The 21,821-nt window shown below is 40.3% G+C and overlaps 1 protein-coding gene across 6 annotated transcripts in view; it reads right to left on the reverse strand.

Moving 5' to 3' along the window:
- The window catches only part of ZDHHC14 (zinc finger DHHC-type palmitoyltransferase 14), a 94,202-nt gene extending 82,474 nt beyond the window's left edge, over positions 1-11,728 (reverse strand). For all 6 annotated transcript variants that reach the window (XM_053938286.1, XM_053938283.1, XM_053938281.1 and 3 more), the window contains exon 1: positions 10,486-11,728. In XM_053938286.1, the coding sequence (XP_053794261.1) occupies positions 10,486-10,736 (251 nt within the window). In that variant the 5' untranslated portion in view covers positions 10,737-11,728. The remainder of the gene's footprint in view (positions 1-10,485) is intronic.
- Positions 11,729-21,821: the final 10,093 nt, after the last annotated feature.

Raw genomic sequence — 21,821 nt, forward strand, 5'->3', positions numbered from 1 at the left:
AATTTTTAATCCAGAACAGGACACTTGACTTGCTGGAATTATTTACGCATTTTATTTTTTAAGCAAAGCACCCTTTAAAGGGAGTGTGGACTAATCTGACATATCTAGGGTGTTTTCCATTCCCCAAAGATAACTAATCCAGCTTTAGCAGCTTTTCAGCTGCTAAAGTAGTTTCATTCATATCTAGGAGTTTCAAAGCTGGAACACACTATCATTTAAGGTACAGAAGCTGATCTTGTCAAGTAGCAGGCTCAAGGAGGAAGCTGAACCTGCAGGATCCAAAGGACTTCTGGACCTGGCTCAAGACAGGAGACCTGGATCGCTAGGAGACAGACCCATGATTTCACATACCTGCAAAATGATATAGGCAAACAATGCAGATTACAGGGGAAAAAAATTACTCTCATTTTTTATGACTATGGAAAGGGAAAAATTAAAGTCTTTCAACTTTACTGCCTTCATACCCCTTCTACAACAACAGTGATCTTAGCCTATTAAAAGTGAACAAGTGTTTAGGAATATTGATGGAAGGAAAGAAAAGTTTACGAAAGCAAGACTAAGACAACCTGCTGAACATATAACACTGCTGGAACAACTGCATACAGAGACATTCTTCAGTATGAAATTTATTAAAACTTAATGCTGTTATTTATAAGAAAAGAAAATACTAACTATAATTCAGCAAAAGCCAGATGAATAGTAGAGGGCAAAGCTTGCTGAGGAACAGCAGAAAAAGCAGGAAAAGAACCTCAAAAAACTGTTAGAAAATGCACTTTGAACTGAGAAAGCCACATTCAAATGTGAGAAAAGAGAAGGGTCAGAAAGAACAGCTATGAATTTCACTTTTGTTAGACTGAGACTTTAGGTTCATATTTTACAACTAGATAAAACTGAAGCTCTCAAAGTATGCAGGTGATAAATGAGTCATCAAAACAAGATTAAAATTATCTTGCTAGATTAAAAGCATCTTGCTTTGCTGTGTTATGGTAAGTTCTCTGATTTTCACAGATAACACAGAGCAGCTGAGGAACTCTGAAAATTTGGTCTAACTTCTCCAGCTCAAAGCAGTGTCAGCTAGAGAAGACTGCTCAGGTCTGTATCTGGCTGGTTTTCATGTCTCCATAGTCTTGCTGGGTAACCTATGCCCATGCCAAATCATCCTCACAGAAATAAAAAAATCCCCACAAATCAAAACAAAACAGGCAAGCAGACTAAAAAAAAAAAAAGAAATAACAAAAAAACTCCACCCTTCTTTCCTCTGTTTTAAAGGTAATTTATTTTGTGTCTTGTCACTGAACACAACTGAGAAGGGTCCAAGGCTCTTTTTTTTCATTCCCTCTCCCCAATCAGGTACTTATTAAATAGGATTCCCCCATAAGCTTTCTCTTCTCCAAACTAACACACTGAAGCAAATCAGCAGTGAATATGCTCTTTCAACTGTGCACTCCAATCCTTGGTATCACACCATGCAGCACACTTCATGAACCCATCTACCCTGACTAATGATAGAGTTTATTTGCTGTTCCGACACCCAGTGCCTCTCAGCCCTGGAAAGAGTTCAAATCATGTTAAATAACAAAAGTATCTAAGAAACTGTATTCTTTCCTCATATAGGTACATTATGAGCTTCAGCTCTAAGGAAACCACATTCACAAGAAGCAAGTTTGGTAATGAGTTGTAATGCTGACGAGAGACAAGTCACAGCTATTACAGCTTTTACTTTGCTTCATAGTACTTTCAGCTGCTCTACACAGTTCCAAATAAGGAACAATTCTAACTTTTCCATATACTAACTGAACACTAGAAAACCCTTTTTACTAATATAAGTGTTTACTAAGGAACATGCATAGATGTGCCACAAAAACCCACACCACGTGCACAAACAAGCATGCCAGCTTGTTTTAATTTAAGCACAGGCTGATCTGATACCTGCTTCTCTGCCCAGAATCTTGGCATTTCTAACCAGTGGAGTACCTTACAAGTGCAATGGACTTGCAAGACCAAGAGTGCAAGCTCCTGATATACAGACAGTGCTATACAGTTCAAAAAAGAGGGGATACAAAATTTATCAAAATCAGAGAAATTCTGTATTGGCATTACTTTTGCAAGGTGGTAGGAAGAGGAAGCTTCCAATTCCTGACCATGTTTTTAATCTACTTTCATAATTTTTAGTATTATGCCAAGTATTTATGTTAAAATACTAATAAATTCTAATATATCTGCTCCTTGCTCTTAAGAGCTGATATATATTGATCATGTGTACAAGAAACATATACTAAAGCCTTCAAACTAATTTCATAGATTCATTCAACACAGACAGTGTAAAAATGTTATCTTGCACTTAAACTACAATATGAAATTCACAGACTTCAGATTCTATGTACATCAGCTTATGAGCTCAGGTTTTCTGTTTTCAATTTTGTTTTCAGTATTCTATTTGATTTGTTTCATAATTTATTTTTTAAAATAAGAGTAAAATTTATAGAAGCAGCTGAACTGACTGCATATTTACTATAATAAATGCACACTGCCAGTATTTATTGCAGTAAGCAATTTCAGAGGACATCAGGGGTGGAAAAACACAAAACAAAACCAGCTGCAATCCCATTAGCGAAACTCATTATGTAAGCCCTCATCAGGCACCATCCCACATTATTTTGTGAATAAACCCTATGGACACTGATGAAATGGAAGTGATCATACACAGAATGGTATCATGATATATAATCATATCTCACTACAGCACACTGTCAACTTAGTAGCTGAAGTTCTAGGATCCATTTGGGTACTAGATGCACACTGCAGAAAGCCCCCTCTGCCTATTCACTGCCATATGAGCAGGAGCTGAAATACAAACAGAAACCACACAGAAAGGGACAGGGCATGTGTTGCCCAAAACTGAAACTTCAAAACAACTTCAGCATCCTTCCATAAGTATGTTTTATGTTAGTATCACTTAGTACTTCTGCAACATGCAAAATATAAACAGAATTTTATTTGGGGCTATTACATATAGGCTTCATCTTGATTTCTCAATTTGTCTCTTTGATTTATAAAAAAATTGCCCACTTTACAGTTTTGTATTAAGTTCTGAAAACAAATGAGCTGTAATTATATGAAGTTTAATAAACTTTTGTAGTTCCAGCTGACTTCAGGGGATTTTCCCCCTTTCTCCATCAGCTTTGTCACATGAAAGGAAAGCTGCACTGCTATGTGCAAACCTTCACTGGTAGCCTGGACCTGAAGAGATCATCAGCTACTACAGCATCACTTGCAAGAATCACCTATCAGGATAAGAAAAATTTCCTAGATAAAGCTGTTCAGCTTTTTAAGCAATTTTTCAAAATGTTACAGTATTTTAAGCTAGTGTTGTAGGGTTTTTTGACTGGACCATTTTGAAACAAGCACACAGCTTAGAAAGTTAAAAATATTCTCAGATTTCTCCTCTTCTGCAGCAATTTTCACTTTCTCATTAATTAGTTCATGTTTTAGTGCTACAGTCAACAGTTCAATGCTGCACTAGAATGGAGAGACCATTTCCATTAGAAACTTTATTTTGCTGGGATTTTTAACTATTTAAAAAGTAAAACTTAGGTGTTAAGATCTACAAAAAAAACCCAGTTATTTTTCAATACAGTATTTTGCCAACCCTCCCCCTGTCCACACTCAGAAGAAATTTTCTTGGTCACCCAGATTCACTGAGATACTCCATTTTGTATGAAATGCCATTCACAAAATAACAATGCAACATGATAGCTAAGACAGAAATTAAGTAATATAGTAACAAAGGTATTTTTTGCATAATTAGACCAATTTTCAATATAATTTAAAAGAATACTTTACATGAACCTAAACATATAATGTGATTCTCGAGAAACTAACTTGAAAAAACACCTGAAAAAGACCATCTTTCCTTTAAAACACAAATGAAAACTAGTCTCCAAAAGACATATTTTATACCTTTAAAACACATTCATTCAGACAAAGGGACAATAGCACCTACTCAGGGAAGGACAAAATAAAACAGGCATAATATGCACATATAAACAATAGAAACTTCAAACTTTTCAGTGATAAATTAAGAGAGATTGTATCAAGCAACTGTCACAAGATTACAAGTCAGAGATTGAAGATGTAGAGAAGTATTAGCCATCAGCATTTGTAAATATTTGAAGATACATATATACATACATGCACACACACACACACATATATATAAGAACTAAACTATTAAAATTACCTTCCCTTCCCCCCCCCCCCCCCCTCCTTCTCTGGAATGAATATAAAATAGTCCAGGTAAGGATTTACACCTATCTACAACACACATAGTGAACCTAGAAATTACCCACCAGCCAGCAGTGATTGAGTTTCCCAAGGTTTTGGGTGGCATCAGGCAAAGTTGACCACTAATGTTCACATTTCACTCTGAAGATGCAAGTGTATAGATGATTCAAAGGTATACAATTATTTCCTCAAGGTCCCCAAATAATATAGTATCTGAGAAGCCAACATCCCAGAAGCTGACATCCCACTATACCATTATAGTCCCTATTTTCATTTCCCTGCCCCTCCACAAAGAAAATATAGAAATATAAGTAGAAAAATAAAAAAGTGTTCAAAATGTCTCCATGAAACAGCAGATAAAGGCCATCAACTAAGCTGAATATAAAAAAAAAATCCCCAGCCAAAACAAAAACAAAACAAAACCACCAAAACCAACAAAGCAAACAACACCCTCATAAAGAAAGAAAAAAAGCTGCTTAACAGCTGTTTTGGAAAGCAGGTTAGTGCTATAAAACCATTAAAAGGTTCTACAGTTTCAGTGGAAGTCACAACTTCTAAAAACAGGAGAGATTATCTTTCCTTCTGTTATCCTCACAAATTTTTACTCTGAAAAATAAAGCACTTAATCACTGTCCATTTCCATGTAAATAGACCTAGCCTTGAACAGAAGTACATGACCTAACGTCAAATGCCATTAGTTGATTTCTGGGCAGAAATATTTCAGTTTATATCATACAATTCATTCAAAGCAGGTTTACACGTTTATACTGACACACATGCTCAGTGACATGCTATTTTTGAGATATGGTAGTACAAAACTACTCTCTTTTGTCCAGGGAGAAACTTCAGCAGACACACTTGCTCAGATCACTGAGAAACTCATGAGAGTCTACTTTTGTAATGAAGAAAAGTCCCTCGTCAAGAAAAAAACATTAGATATACTTAGTACATGGCAGATATTTGATTCTGACAGTTAACATTTTCAGGGCAATTAAGTGCAAAGAATAAACATTCTGCTTGGAATGCATACAGTCCCTTAGAAATCATTTGCTCAATACGAAATGTAAACCCTAAAGATTAGACTTACTGTATTCCGTGTCTTTTTCAGTAAGTTATCAGAGATTTGTAAAATGACAAAATAAGGAACAGAAATATTCCTCTGGTTTAATTTTAATGACAGGTTTAAAAAAAAACCAACAAAGTAAAACTGGGAGAAAAGAACACCTACTCAACACTGCACTCACCTATGCACAATTAGGCAGTGACTGCCTTCCATGTAGAAAAGGATGTAGTTCTCTTGTGGAATAACAATTTTAGTTTATATACTATGATTTTTGCTTTAAAATCCATTTTGACATCTTCAACTGGAAATGCCCTCTAAGTTTAGAGCAGCCTTTAACAGTTGAAGTCGGATTGCTAGCACTTTCTTTTAAGAACTCATAGTTTAAGGACATGGTCATCAGGAGACACAAGTAACTTGCCTTAAATATAAAGGAGGTTATTAGATGAACATCCCACCTACTTGGCATACAGTGTCATGCTAAGAGACCACCTCTTGCAAGAGCTAAAAACACCTGCCACAAGATGAGAAGGGTTGTTGATACCACAGTGAAAATGCTCAGCTTACTGACATCAGCGTTTACACACAGAGGTTTGTCGCAGTGAGCAGCAAGTTACACCACTCCACCACAGAAGTTCAATATTGAACAATCCACACACAGCATCAGAAAGTGTGACTCATGAATGTCCTCCAGTCACACCCGTTTTCAAAGTGGGAGGCATGGAAGAGGTTGCCAGCAACTGCGAGAGCACAGAAATCAATGGTTTGTACATATGTATGCACATAAATAGCCTCAGTTTAAATAATTTTCCAGCACACATCTTTTGCAAGAAAATGCAATTACACAAATGCTCACTAAAAAAACCCAAAAAATTTTAAAAATCAAGTGTTAGTTAGCTCAAAACAAACAAACTAAAAACCCCTCCAGCTTGCTGAATCAGTGCAAGCGTCAAGTGGTATCAGAAGTGATAAGAGCTCTGATTCACATTTACAGAGAGAAAAGCTGCACTGCTTCAGCCCTTCCAGCATCCTACCATCTGTTTCAACCTTCTTCCAGAGCCACTCACCCTGCAAATAAGTTGACAGAAGAAAACACGACTGTTCCAGAGTCAATTCAGTTCAGTCGGCACCTTCACGTAAACCCATGTTGTATGGGAAGTTTAATTTGCCTGCTTGAGCTGAAGCAGCTCAGGTGAAGACATGTTCCTCCCTGCTACCTTCCCAGTAAAGCCCAAGAGGAAAGGCAGCACCCAGAGGCAACACAGACAAGGTCATCAGCCACCACTCTGAAATTCATGATCTTGTGCATCCACATGAGATTTGCCTTTTAACAACAATACATTTGTTTCACAAATCCTACTGTGTTAAATGTCACTCAGCATCCATTTTGCTTTCCTGTAACCTACAGAAACAGGATCCCAAACGACCATGTGCATAATAAGCTCTTATTTCTTTTGAATATGCATACCTAGCTAAGTGCAGTAAGCATGAAGTATGTTAGTTCTGCCTCTACTGCACAAAGACTTTACACACATGTAAATACAATGGTTGAACTGGCTACACACAGCAACAGATCTGCCCTTCAGTTACAGATGCCATCTTTGCTTTGCGGAGAGGAATTTGTTTTCTAAGCTTTAAATGCAGCTACCTTGATAAATGAGTGCTAAATAGTTTGGAAAAATATACATCTCTGTGTACTGGTGCAAGGCAAAGGAAAAAACCAAAATGCAACAAAAGGCCAAATTTACAAGAAAAGAAAGAAGAAACAGCTAAATAACTCAAGGTTAGGGTTAGAAAAAAATTTCAAGGTAAAGTAAATACCCAAATTTCAAAGACAAATTCAATAATTTGTGGTGTCTCATTTTGAGCAATTTAAAATAGGCATCATTTTTAAAAACAGCTCAGCACAGCATCCCTCTTAGGACCCAAAAGTGCTTGCAATCATTCACGTTACATTTAATATATAAGTTACAGAAATAAAACTGCTTGTTATTTGCAATCTCTTCCTTTGGAAAGGGAGGGAAGCAGGACTTATAAATATTTTACCTGCTTGAAAACTCATGGTTTCTTGTTTTTCTTCTAAGCAAATTCTGGCTTATCTCTTTGAAAATGAAAAAGAACAGTGAAATGATAAAAGGAAGAAGTGGTGATGCATTTTGAGTATATGAGAGATAAAAGTCAACACAGAAAAAGGAATAAAACCAGCTGAAAGCAGGAGCTGGAGAAAAAAAAAAAGCACAAAAGCATAAACATAGAGAAACAAAGATTACAAAGTCATGACTCAATGTCAAAAGCTATACAGGTCAGGATGCGTGACATACCTTTGCTTTTGGAGACATAGGATTTATTGACTCTGAGAAATGTATTTCTTCCCTGAAGAGTATTCCAAAGCACATGAGATACAGCTCTGGATGCATGGATGTCAAGAGTAAAATAGAAGGGACTGAAGGAACAAAGCTAAAGTATAAGAGACAACTGTTTATGTTAGCATGATGCTTTCCAATGAATTAGCTGTCAAAGTAATCTTTCCTACTTCCCCCCCTCCCAGCCTATAACCAAGGAATGACTTGAACCATGAGTACCCATTTTCAAGTTTCCAAAACCAAAGGGAACAAAATAATTTATTTCCTCTGTAGCAAAAAAAACCCCAAACATTTCCATGAACATACAGGGTACCCTCCTCTTCAAGGCAGTTTGACCTTATGTTTCAGACACACATGGCACATGTTCATTTAAAAACCACTTTGCTCCACAGGTACATGAAAGACATTTCTGTCATATTCAATAAATGGCTGGTTAGTGAGGAACGTCATCATCAAATCAGCCAATAATGGCAGTGACACTTAACACTCAGGATGTTATCACTCATCAAAAAATAGTAACTTCACACTACTAGGAACAGACTCAAGTAGAAACTGCTTAAAAGTAACACTCTTCAATAAGAGACTCCCCTCTTTTTTTAACATTAACAATCCTCTGCAGTTTAACCATCACAGACATACTGAACACCATTCTCACAGTCTTTAGATTTGGGTTTTAATTAGCCTTCAAAGGATGAGTAATAATTTTTCAATGCAAGTGCTTTCTAAAGACCAAAATCTACCTTATCATTATAAAAATGAAATACCATTGTCACTCTCTATTGATTTTCCTTAGGAGTGTAAGTGATACAAGAATGACTCAAGACCAGTACACACACAGAGAATTTATACAGTTCCATTACATAAAGCCCAAGATTCCTCCCTGATTCAAGACTGCCAGTAAGAATAAGCACCAACTACATATGAAAATCCTTGACTAAAAATCTTGTCAATCACATACGGTTACACTGCAAGTACTCTCAAATACGCAATGGAAGTTGCAGAATTCAACCCTGGTAGAGCATGTAGCTCACAGTAGTGATGAAATCAGAAGGTGATGAACAGCTAGCAGCTCATCCTGCCTTAGCACTTCTGAATCACGCAGCTGCTAAGAGAATTTACCTCTGAAAGATCAAAGTGTTAAAACATATAAATAAATAGCAAATGGTTGCTTAATAAATCAGTTTTACAATCCTGATTATAAAACACTATATTTTCAATTCTACATTTACATTCTGGTATCTGCAGGAAGTCCAGCGGGCTTCAGAGGCTGTGCTGAAGGTGATGAGACTGCACACAGACAGAAGTCTCATGCCACATAGAAAAGCTTTCCAAAAGCTTAATCACGGCAAACAGAATAGAGTAGCACCCAGTCCTAATGCAATACTGTCATGCTATTAGAGTTTACACCTTTAATACCCGTTTAAAACCAGGAAAGTAAACACACTTGCAGTGTGGATACCATCATTGTCTGTGTTATTTCAACTACTCAAATGATACTCAAGGCACTTCATAATGTCTGCAGAAGATTTACATTTAATAAACCCTCTAAAGTTACCTGGAGCCCACTAATGACAATCTGCGGAGCTCATACATATTTAAACCACTCCTTACCTGCTGAACATTTTTACCTTCTTTACTGCTACCACTATTGTTAAGATGATCTACATTTAACTGGTACAATTTAGGGTTTGTTAATGTCCTAATCTTCTTGCTTGAAGACACCAAGTAATGAATGACCTTTGGTTTTCAACTGTACTGCTTAGCAAAACAATTTCTGGAGGCAGCATTGACACTTAGTTATAAATAATAGTTCTTATTGCAGAAAAAAAGTAATTTGAAGATATTTTACTACCACAAGTCAAACCACAATAATTTAAAGCAGGTAAAGGAGCACTAACCCTTTAAGATAACTCAATTATTAAAAAGTGTTTTAGCAGTGTGAACTTCTTTGTACTTGGTTCCTAAATAAAAGTAAGTAAATAAAAGTTACACAATATTGCTCACATCAAGTGCCTAATTCTTTACTGCCATGTGTAGTTAATTTAACTACTACAACACAGGAGCAAAAATCAGTATATTTGATTTGCTGTCACTGTGTGTTCACTTTATACAGTTGAAAAGGACTCCAGAGCTACAGAGAAAAAGGCCCTAGAAGGATGCCAGAACCTTAAAAAAATAGTCAAAACTTCCAAAGCAAATGTAGCTTAAACTAAGACTAAACTCTCATACAAGTTATCACAGAGAAAGTAATGCTGTTACCTAGTGGTGGAAAGCTAGGTACATACAAAATTGTACAGCTCTTTTTTTTTCTCTTCACTTTGAATTCTCATCTACAAGCTATTAAAATGATGTCAAGAGAAAAAAAAATCATGCCCAATTAATAAACTAAAGAAAATACTGCTTTTCTTGCATTCAGTTCTGTGACAAAGGGTCAGTATTTTTGCATGTGCCAGTTTTGATTCTCAGAGTAACTGACAGATGAGGAGCCTCATCATTTCCTGGTCATCCCAAACCTGCTGTTTTACACTCCTCTTTCAACACCAGTAAAAGCTGGAAACCTGTGGTATAAAAGCAACTGCAATTCTCATCAGTTTTCCACAGAGTATGATAACCCAAACTGTATTGTGCACCCCTCAGCATCTGATCAGATGGTATTTTCAATTAATCAATATTGGTGGAATTCAGTCAACATCCTCTCCTAAACAAAAATGTTAATTTTGCTTTCAGCCAGAAACTAGAGGAGGAGAAAGAATATATGAAGACTTGAAAGTCACTTACTCAAATGCAAAGAAGAGTCCACTGGTGACCAAGATGAGAACAAGAGTCAGGTAGAAGACTCCAGTCTGTCGAGCCATCATGATCCTCCCATTGCAGAAGAATTTGTTTCTTCCAGGAAAAACCTCCCATTTTCTCTTGGGAACTGATTTCTTTTTCTTATGGGGAGACTCCATGGGAGACGAGGAGCTGTGTGTGCTGATCTGACTGTATTCACAGTCTTTCATGGGCCCACTACCACCTCCAGGAGTCATCAAGAAAGAGTAAAATATGGGGAGAACCCCACCAAAAATATGTACAAATATATATGTGCAAATATTCTTCTGACCAAGAGAGCTCTCTCCACCAGCCCCAGTTAATAAAAAAAGGCAAATAAAATGATGAAAAGTCTGCTACCAGACTAGCAATAGGCGTATCATGCAAACACCACTTAACTCTTCAGAAACCAAAGCTGTCACATCAGAAACGCTTGAGAGGGATCCTTCCTTCCTCCACCAGTTACAAAACAGCCACGTAGAACAATCCTTTTAAAAACAACTTATCACAAAACAGGACAAAAAGAAAAAAAAAGTAATTATAAATCAGACTGGATAGGCTTTCAAAAAAAAAAAATCAGTCTTTTTAAATCAAGATTATTTTCAAATGGGAAGGTTTTTTCCTTCCCACGCACACCCTGAGAGTTTTCTCCGCGGGTCAGAAGGTTGGTCAAGGCAAGGTTTAGCAATCGAGTCTATCATTCATAGAGATTTGTTATAATCCTCCTTTGCGCAGCAGATTCCACTGCTAAAAATGACCATTCCTAAGACGTTCCCTCGAGAGACACGCGAAACAAATCATTAAGGGGGAGGGGAGGAAAAAAAGAATAAAAATGAAAAAAAGGGCAAGAAAGGAACCAGGCTGCAACTCCAGCTTCCGAAGAACACTTGAAGCTCTCCTCTTCCTGAAGCCGCAGTCCAGCGGGAAGCGGCCGCCGCTCCGCGCAGACCTAGGGGCGCAGAGCTCCCCTGTCACCACTCCACAGGAAGGGATTCTCCCGAGCCCGTGGCAGCCTGGGGCACGGCTGGTCGCCGACAGACACCAGCGCTTCGGGAGCGGGTCCTCCTCATCCTCCCTGCCCGCGCCCCTCCCTACACAACAGGTCCCCGCCGCCGCCTCATGCTCCCCAGCGCCTCGGCCCCGCGGGAGGGAGGTTGGGAGGCAGGGGACAGTGAGGCTTCTCCGCCGCTAGATCTCTGCCAGGACTTCTCCCTCCCCGCACCATCCTCGCCGCCCGGCTCAGCGCCGCCGCGGCCGCTCGCACCCCGCCCCGCCGCAGGCTCTCGCCCACGGCCCGCGGCGGTGCCGGGCCTCCCCCCGCATCCCGCCCCCTCCCCCGGCGCACAGGAGCGGCTCCCCGCCGGCGTCCCTGGCTTCGCTGTGCTCTGGCCCCGCAGCAAGGTGAGAAAAACGCCCGGCTTCCCCCTTCGCGAACCAGAGAGCGGCGACTTTCTCTTCACCCCTCTTTACGAGCCTCTATCCAGGTTTCCCCCCGGCAGCCAGACCCCGAAGCAGCAGCTGCCACCACCTCTTCATTTTCAGGGGGAGGCGGTAACCACCGCAGCGCCGGCCGCCCGCCCGCCCGCCCGCGGGAGGAGCCGGCGGGGGACGGGACCACACAGGCGCGCACCCTCCGCCGCTCTCGGCCGGTCGGTCACTCAGCCGCTTCTCAGCGACAGGGCAGCAGGTCCCTCGGCAACCGGCCCGGCCCTCTCCCCAGCCACTGGAGCGCGGTGACTGCACTAACTCTTCTCCATCGCCGCCTCCCCGCCGGCCGGGCTGGAAGCGCAGGGCAGCGAGCCGGGCAGCGGGTGTCCGCGCTGGAGCCCCGCTCCCACTGCCGCCGCCTCCCGGTCAGCCGGGCCGCCCCCGACCCACGCTCCGCTGAGCCGCGAGCGGTGCGTGCCGCTAGCCCCGGGCGGCAGCCGCGTCCTGCCCCGCTCTCGCTGCCGGGCCGAGGCGGGCGAGTCCCGCCAGCGAACGGTGGGCACGGAGAAACCCCGCCTGCGCGGCCCGACCTAGAGGGATCGGCCCCCGCCCCGTGCGGGCTCGGACACGGCGCCCGAGACACGCCTCTCCGCCCGCCGGGAGTTGTAGTTTCGCTCAGTTGTAGTTTTGCTGCCGGAGGCGGGGCGGCGTCGCGCGGGACTACAAGTCCCAGCATGCGTTCCGAGCCGTCCAGGCGGGGCCGGGCCGGGCCGGTGGTTCTCGGCGGATGGGGACTCTCTCCGGCCTGCCCCGCATCCGTGCTCCGTGCACGGCCCCGCTTTTCCCTGGGCAGCCTTACGTGCCCTCCCCCGCCGCGGAGGATTGCGTCCGAGTTTGTCTTTCAGTCAGGCCGGAAGGCCGGCGCTGGAACCCCTATCCGTCCCGTCGGGAGCCGCGCCGCCCCCCCGCGTTCCGGGTCACCTGGTGGTGGGTGGCCACTTCTCCCACCCGCCCAAAGTGCTCGACTGCAGCGGTGCTGGGCGAGCGTGCGGCTGTCCCCGCTTCTCGTGCGTGCCAGTGCTTCCCTGCTCCACCGGCGGCATCCACATGCTCCATCTGCTGCTGGAATCACAGAGCCAGCTAGGTTGGAAAAGAGCTTTGAGATCATCATGTCCAACATATGAAGTAACACCATGTTGTCAACTGGACTATGGCACTAAGTGCCGCATCCAGTCTTACCTTAAAAACACTTCCAGGCATGGTGACTCCACCACCTCTGTGGGCAGTCCATTCCCAATGTTCAGTCACCCTTTCTGTGAAGAACTTCTTCCAACCTAAACTTCCCTTGGGGCAGCTTAAGACTGTGTCTTCATGTCCTATTGCTTGTTGCCTGAGAGAAGAGACCAACCTCCATCTGGCTAGAACCTCCTTTCAGGTTTGTGTAGGGAGTGATAAGGTCTTCCCTGAGCCTCCTGTTTTCCAGGCTAAACAACTCTAGCTCCCTCAGCCACTTCTCCTAGGACTTGTGTTCCAGATCCTTCAACCAGCCTTGTTGCCCTTCTCCAGACAGGCTCCTGATCTCAGCATCCTTCCTAAAGTGAGGGGCCCAGAACTGGACACAGGACTCAAGGTGCTTCCTCACCAGTGCCAAGTAAAGGGGAAGAATGACCTCCCTGGTCCTGCTGGCCACACCATTCCTAATGTAGGCCAGAATGGCCATTGGCCTTCTTTTCCACATGGGCACACTGCTGGAAGTACAAGATTTGTCCACCAACACCGACATGTTTGTAGAGACCCTCACTGTGTCCTGACTTCACATCCCAGAAAGTACTGCACGTGCCAGAAAAGTATGAGCCACAAAGGGAAAGCTTTCCTATAAATGCCATCCTGCACTAACCCCTTCTCACATGGGCACTGGTGGCAGTGGTGCCTGCGGAAGGTCCAGGGAAGCTTCCCACAGTTAAGGCAGAATCACTCTCAAAGCTGCTTGCTGTTGTTTCTGCCTAGTACCTTCTCCAAATGCATCCAAACAAGAGCTATGAAGCTGTTGACAGGTCTGGAGCACCTTATGATGAGCAATTGTAGCCTGGAGAAAAGGGGGCTTGGGAAGAGTTCACTGCTCTCTATAACTACCTGAAAGGAGGTTGTAGCCAGGTGGGGTTGGTCTCTTCTCCTAAATAGCAAGTAACAGGACAAAAGGAAATGGCCTCAAGTTGTGCCAGGGAAGGTTTAGATTGGATATTAGGAAAAAAATCTACACTAGGAGTATAGTCAAGCATTGGAACAGGCTGCCCAGGGAAGTGATGGAATCACCACGCCTGGAGGTATTTAAAAGATTGTAGATGCGGTGCTTTGAGACATGGTGGATTTGGCAGTGCCAGGTTTACAGTTGAACTCAATGATCATAAAGGTCTTTTCCAAACTAAATTATTCTGTAATTTTATGATCTGCAATGGGTAAGCAGGCATAAAGCATTGCTAACAAAGATTCATTTTGATTCATCTTTTACAGTTTTGCAACTTACTAGCAGAGCTGTGTAAGCTATAGAGAACAGACCAGTTTGGGACATGCAAGAGGAATCAATACAGTTCAGAAAAACCAAAAGCAAACTGAGCAAACCTTTTTAAAAAGTTGAGAAAAAACATTGATTACAATCACCTGCATCTCTCAGGGCTGAACGTTGTCCTAAGAAAGACAGCAAAAACACGTAAGGATGCAGCTGAGTTCTCAGGCAATGTGTTTTCTGATTTCATAATTTCATTTTGAATTTTGAAATGGAATATTTATCTCTTTAATACAATAAGCTAATTCTTTATCCATAAACAGTGCCTGATAACAAAGGGACTGTGGAACAGACTGACCAGCACTGGATAACCTCCCCTTCCTTGGAGGAAATTAATTACTTTGGTAACCAAATTACACAGAGTATCCTGGTAGACACTCTCCTGGTGATTCTACAGTCCATTTTATTGATACACAGAAATAATTTTGCCAATGTTAATGACACATGGGAAAAATATGGGAGGGTGTGTCCCTCTGCAATGTGTAAAGAAGTAGTCCTTTGGCAGCAGGATGTAAAAATAGTTTCTGATATCATCTCTCATGAAAATGCATTGGCATCCTTCTTCCACACATATAATACATGCTGCTACATTATTCCTTCCCATCTCCTCCTCCTCTTGTAGTGCCTGTTGTCAACAGTTTGCCTGCAATCTCATAACTTAGATATCACAGCATTTTTTATTCTTTGAAATGGTCTTTATAAACAGCTAATAACCTTTCTTTCTTAATGAATACAGCACCTGTGTATTCAGAAGGCTGCTGACAGATTTTTTTCTGGTTCATTGACAAGCATTTTTAGTCTTCATCAGGTTTCTGTTAGCATATTGCTGGAGCTCTATCTTCAGTGCTTTGACAATATTAATGACTGTATCATGTCAAATGGCACTGTTTTCTCCTGAGATTATGGAATATTTTAGACATTCACAAATAGAGCTAATGGTTTATGCAAAAATATCATTGTTGGCTTATCTTCACAGGTAGCACTCAGGCTAATTTCAGAAACACTCTTCAAAAGCGAAACACTTGTAAACAATACCAGCACCTCATTCAAGCTGCTGTCTCATGCCACAGTCTTTCCCTGGGTTTTAAGGCATTGTAAAATTGAAAAGTTGAAAAGTGAACCTCAGGCATATTAACTGAGAGAAATACATAAAGGAATTTGAGGAGTGCTGGGAAGAATCATTCTAAAAGTCAAACTCAGAGAACAAGCACACTTTTATTTTCAATAGTATATCTATTTTGATTCTACCAGGATCATCCTGGTAGAATCCTACACATTGTACTTTTCACAATAGCCTATTTTAGTCCCTAATCAGTACTAGTATTGCATTGGAATTTAAAGTGTTAATCATATTTTTACATCAATACGTCTTTGAAGTTTTTTTCAAAGCAATTTGAAAACTCCCCTACAAAAAGCACTAAATATAGTAATATTTGACACAATTCAACATTATCCCTCAAAGTATTTATTGTTTATTCACATTAATGAAAATTGGTTTGAGGCACTAAATAATTGAAATCTTACAGTAGATAGGACAAATATTCTCCTTCCAAAAAACTTCGTAGGTTCATGTGTTGCAGTATTTACTCTTCCGATTTCTTAGCTGTGACTCAGGTTGATCTCATGCAAAAGATGAATATGATGCAGCAATGTTACCTAGCTTAAAAGAAACCAAGACAGACTATCTTTCTGTTAGGCAAATGCTAGTGAAAAAGCTGTTGCTGCTGAAAATTCCTGTCTCTTACCTTGTCTACAGTGTGGAGGTGTCACAAGGGCAAGTCTTGAAACAACAGGGAAGCTAATTTGCTCTGATGACATGTCACCTTACATATATAGAATATCTGTCACCATGCTTCATGGCAGAATCTGCTTGAATGTGTTGGAAGCAGTATCAGGAAAAGTATTGAAGTGATTGAATAAACACAAACTAGCAAACTGCAGCATTTTGGACATAAGGTCTCTGTACAACGTATATCCAACACTGCCAAATTGCTTTTTGCTTCCAGTCAAAAAAGGAGGCTTATATCAACAAATATCTAAAATACTTGAAGTGTCAAATATTGAACTGAAAGTCGTGCTATTCTTACAGATGGAAAGTAAGTTAAGCAGTGCCATGGACACATTTTCTAGGCACATTTTAGACACCTTTCACAATTAATTTTGAAAAATAAATTTTAAAAATTCATACAAAGTAGCAATAATACCACTGCCATGCAAGACACTGACAGTGTCTTGCACATTCCATGCTTGCTGAATGCTACAGTACATCCTACATGCCAGTTTACAATGTTAAGAGCAAATAATCCTAAGAGTTTTCTACAATATACCTGGTTTTCTGACCAAATATTTCTCTCCTTTTTCTTTGCTGTTTTTCAGATGTTACCTCTCCCTGCTCATTTTAGAGCCTCATTTTAGAGGCTTTCCAACTATTCATTTTGTGAAAATACTAATTTCCTTGCAAAATGTTTTGTGCAAACTAGAAATATTACATTTCATAGGAGCTGGCAGGAACAGAGAGTGATAATGCACATCATAATCTCTCTAAAGAATAAAAAAAATTAGGGTTTTTTAGGTCCAAAAAGCTGTTAAGTGTCTCTTAAGTCTTGCTTTTGAAAGACCAAGATGACTGTCATTTATTGTACAGCCTTCTAACAAAGTGTAACATATATTACTTCTCTGCAGTGTGTAGGTTTAGAAGGCAAGATGAGGTAAGAGAGTTTTTTCATTGCAAGTTCTGGAGACCAGAATCAATTTTATATTTACATTTATCCATTGCATGTTGAAACCATATCTCTTGATCAGGGTGGTTGTTTTTTGGTTTTGGTTTTTTTTTCCTATTTTGAAGCATTAGAAACACAGTTGTTTGTAAGTTAAAAATATGAAATTGCCTAATCATATAAAGTCTGGAATATTTTGGTAGTTTTTCAACGTAGGACTTTGGCCTTCTACCATACAACTTCATTGCTTTGGATAGAAATCAGAATCAATGGATATTTTAATTTATTCCAGCAGAATAAAATAAGAATTCTCATTAAAATGCAATTAAAATCCAGAAGTATTTGGAATTGGCCATGCTTCCCTGATCAATGACTGTTTCCAAAGATGAAGGCAGACTGTCTCAAAATCTTACAATTTCAACTGAAAAAATAAAGATGAGCATTGCATGAAGTTGTCAGTGTGGTATTTTAAGCCTATTGAACATTTTGTCTTCCTCTAAATTGACTGAAGGGAAAAAAAAAATCATTCTGGGAGGCTGACACAGAACATGAGCCAGCCAAAAGAAAGGGCCAAGAAAGTACAGTTACAGGAGGAAAACCCCCACATTTTCCAGTGTTACCAGTCACATCGAAAGTTCCCTCATTAGAGCCAGGAAATAATTTTCCTTATTCTTCCATCATGTGTTAGTAGAGTACACTGCACAAACAGTGGAGTGAATTACAGTTTCTTTGATGCTTTGCTTCCCTGTGAAGAGCCTTGTAGAACAGCATCATTAAGTAAGTTGGTACTGTACAGAAATTTCCAATATCCTAATCCCACTTACTTCGTCAAACCAGTTGGTTTTGGTTTTTTTTTTTTTTTCCCCAGTGGGCTTCCTCTTAAAATAAATAAATAAATAAATTTTTTTTTTTTTTTTTAGGAATACATATGGGAAATGAATTTCTCACTTCAGAGAAATAAACAAATTATGATGGGTCACACCAATCAGTACTCTTTACCACACACCTGCTTTTCAGTTTCTGGGTGTTTTCTGGCTGTTTTCAACTCCATGCTGTTGAGCCAGGTCTCATTCTTTGCATTCTGCACAATTAATATAAAGACAAGTGTCAGTGTGGGCAGTGGATGAAGCAAGCTGGATTTCCTCTTCCCATCACAGCCACCCCTCTGTGCCCCACGATGTGCATGATGCCCCGCACATGACGCCAGCACCACGCACTGTGGCTAACGGGAGTCTGCCCACAGACGGACCAGGGGCCGGCTGGCTGCCACCACATGACCAAAAGTGAGGTGACAAAAGATGGGCAAGTGCTTAGCAGAGCCCGCAGCTCACCAGCACCAAGGGAGGAAAGCCTCTCTCGCTCCACATTTCCTTGCGCCTGAACCCACAGAGGCTGTTGCCCTGTCCTCTCCTCAGATCCTCCCACCCTCTCCCTTGCATCTCACCACAGCTTACCGGATATTTTGCAGAGCTGTCTCGGTACAAGAATATCAGCAGAATTAAAACAAACAAACAAACAAACAAAAAACCAAACAAAAAACCAAAAAAAACTATTCACTTTTTTCCTTTTTCAGCAAGTTAATTTTCTGCTGCTTTAACGTGCTGAAATGACTTGGCAAAGGACATGACAAAGCGTGACAAAGGACTGCAACAAGGGAGAGGCAGGAACAGAATGCTCAGGGAAAGGGAAGTGAAAAAGACAAGAGTTTTCCTCTTTAAAAATACCTATTATATAAACTTGAATATATATAAAGGGGCAGAGAGTAGGGCTGTAGGCAGCATCTGGATTGGTCTAGGCTGCCACTGAACTTCAGGCTCAACCAGATGTACTCACGGAGGCATTCCATAGGATGCAAGAGCTGGCAAAACATGAGGACGCGAGATACTATTCATTCAAAATACCATTCAGCTTAAAGACAGAAAAGGAAGGGAGAGCAGGACCTTGCATCCCGTAGTGATGGGCTGTTAGATAAGCCAGCTCATCATGACTTGCCCGGGGTGGTAGTACATCACACCCAAGTACTTTAAAAAGTGTTGGCATCAATTTGTCTTTCTTTCATTGATTTCCTAGAATCTTAAAAAAATATAGTTATACCTGAAGCCTCTTCTCTCTTTTCCATTCAGCTAAGCAAGTTTCAACTTATTCTCTGTGAGAAGCCCGACTGACACTTAAAACAATTGTCTAAATCTGTTCCCATAGGAAACAAAACAAAGAACACACCTACAAAGGCTCATGCAATTAAAGGGATGCTGTCAACTACAATTACTTTAATTAACCAATTAACGTAGTAAAAATGTTTTGATACTGTTCTTTAACTAGTATCTCCTGTTTAAAAAAATACCCCCTTTACAGCTTTTCTTTTTTCCTCCGGTTTCCTGCTTGAGGCTATAGAAGGCACTGTATTTCTGGTTGACAAAACAATTGCAAATACGCTCCAGTTTATCTCATATACAACCTTTTTTGCCCCCCTTTGTGTATATTTCCTTGTGCCTCTTCCTTCTCTTCTCTGCTGCCTCAGTAAACACCCACTCACAATACTGTGAAAAAGTAGGAACTTATGCTTTGCTGTGGAGTGCAAGAAAGTGACTCCATCCAGCTTATGTGGGAGCATGACACTCATTTTGAGAAAAGCCTTCTTCATAATATAGTTGTGGGCTGTTTCACTGTTTTGGACTACACATTTTGAGCATTTATAGAAGAACCATCCATTGCTGTCAGTGGAACAGATCCATAATATGTGCTTATACAGATTAACACAAAATACATAGAAGTTTTCCTGGAGGAATCAGGCAATTAGAGACTTCTGTGAATCCCAGAGTAGGGCTACCTGCATCATTGGCCTTATCTAGGCCATCTCAAAATGGAGCTAACTGCATGTGAAAATCTCTCAGTTGTCACATTCAGCATCATTAATGGAGATTTAGTATTATATCATTGTTTTTCTCTTAAGCCTTTCTTTTCTTTCCCTTCTCTGCCTTCCACTTGGTTTTGTGTCTATTCAAGACCTGCCCTACCTCACCGCATATACTTTATCTCAGCAAACAGCAAGGTTGGTCTTGGATTTCATACCAACTCCTCTTTCCCACCTTCCTAACATAAAACAATGAGTAAAAAGCATAAGGGAGAACAGGTCATTTTACACCTCTCAGAGCTATTGTTTTCAGAAGAATAAGCCAGGACTGCTGCTCAGGGTTGCAGTACTGCAATGACTGAATTAATTTCAAATTTGGAAAGTCTGAGTTCCTTCCCTTCCCCCTCACCAAACACGATTTAAAAAAAAATTAGTTCATTTAAGTGGTAATTTATACTCTGTGGAATCTGAATATTCAATGAGCTCTGTATACAAAAGACCAGATATGACTCATGAATCATATGGCTGACAACACTGCAGTAGAGAAAGGAAGTCTGACAATTAACAGAAATGTGATACTGATCATACACAAATGTGGTCAGAGGCATAAAAACATTTTCTCATCTATTTTTTTTTCATATATTTACTATAGTGATCATTCTGATATTTCTGTGAACACTTAAATGGATGGACTTTGCTCAGAAGTGTGTGCCTGACTAGGTATGTGTTTATGGTAGCAGAGTTTTAGCAATTACTTCTGCTACTAGTACAACATCTTCTGATGGAAATCTGATTTTCACTTAATAAATGCATATTCCATATTGAAATCAACATAATGGCTCACTTCTAAGTGTCCTCAGAAGTTTGTCTTCTTCAAATATGTCCATCTGGGTGTCATTAGACCTATTTCTATTTTTTCCTGTAAGATTTATTAACCTTAATTATTTTAACCAATAATTATTCTTAAAAAATTCAAGAACTTCTTATAAGAAAAGCTAGGGGATTATTCACATGGTCAAGAGAATGTTTTGGCTAAGAATGATTGTAAATACTTTAGAACATATGCTTTTTACACCATAATAGGAGAATGAGTTTATAAATCTGATTTTTTTTGTAGAGTTAGTTTAATCTAACTCTAGAGCTAATCTATTAGCATTCATCTAAATTAATTCTGATGAACAAATGGCAGTCCGGAGTATAATCACATTTTAAACCAATAAAACTGTAACTAGCAAATCCAGGAAAACTATTCAGAATTCTAAAGAAAATTATTCATGCAATAAGTAACATGCAAAGATTTGTCTTGGAGGCATTCTGAACTGGTATGTTTTATTTGATTAAGAGGAGTGTAGATACAGAATACCAGAGGGAATAAAACAGGAAAAAAATTAACATTGAGATACAAACATAAATATTTATATGCAAAAATGCATTAAGTGGGGTTTCATATAGAAGAATGAAGTCTTCTTCCATGAAGACTGAGAGTCCTTCATGCAAAAACAGCATCAGCCCTTGATGCCTCAGAGATGGTGAATACTTGGTAAAGTTGATGGCTGAATCTTCAGGTGTCTACTTCAGAGCTGAGGACTAGGGACAGAGGACATGAACAGGGGAAAAGCCTGGCATTCACTGCCTGTGGGAGAAACTGCAGGTGGATTTTTAGGGACACCATACTCAGAAGGAACACCTTAAAAACTTACTTTTTTTTTTTTTTTTCTTTCCACTTCTGAAGATAACAGCAATT

The sequence above is a fragment of the Vidua chalybeata genome, chromosome 3 (assembly GCF_026979565.1).
Source record: "Vidua chalybeata isolate OUT-0048 chromosome 3, bVidCha1 merged haplotype, whole genome shotgun sequence".
Taxonomy (NCBI): Eukaryota; Metazoa; Chordata; class Aves; order Passeriformes; family Viduidae; genus Vidua; species Vidua chalybeata.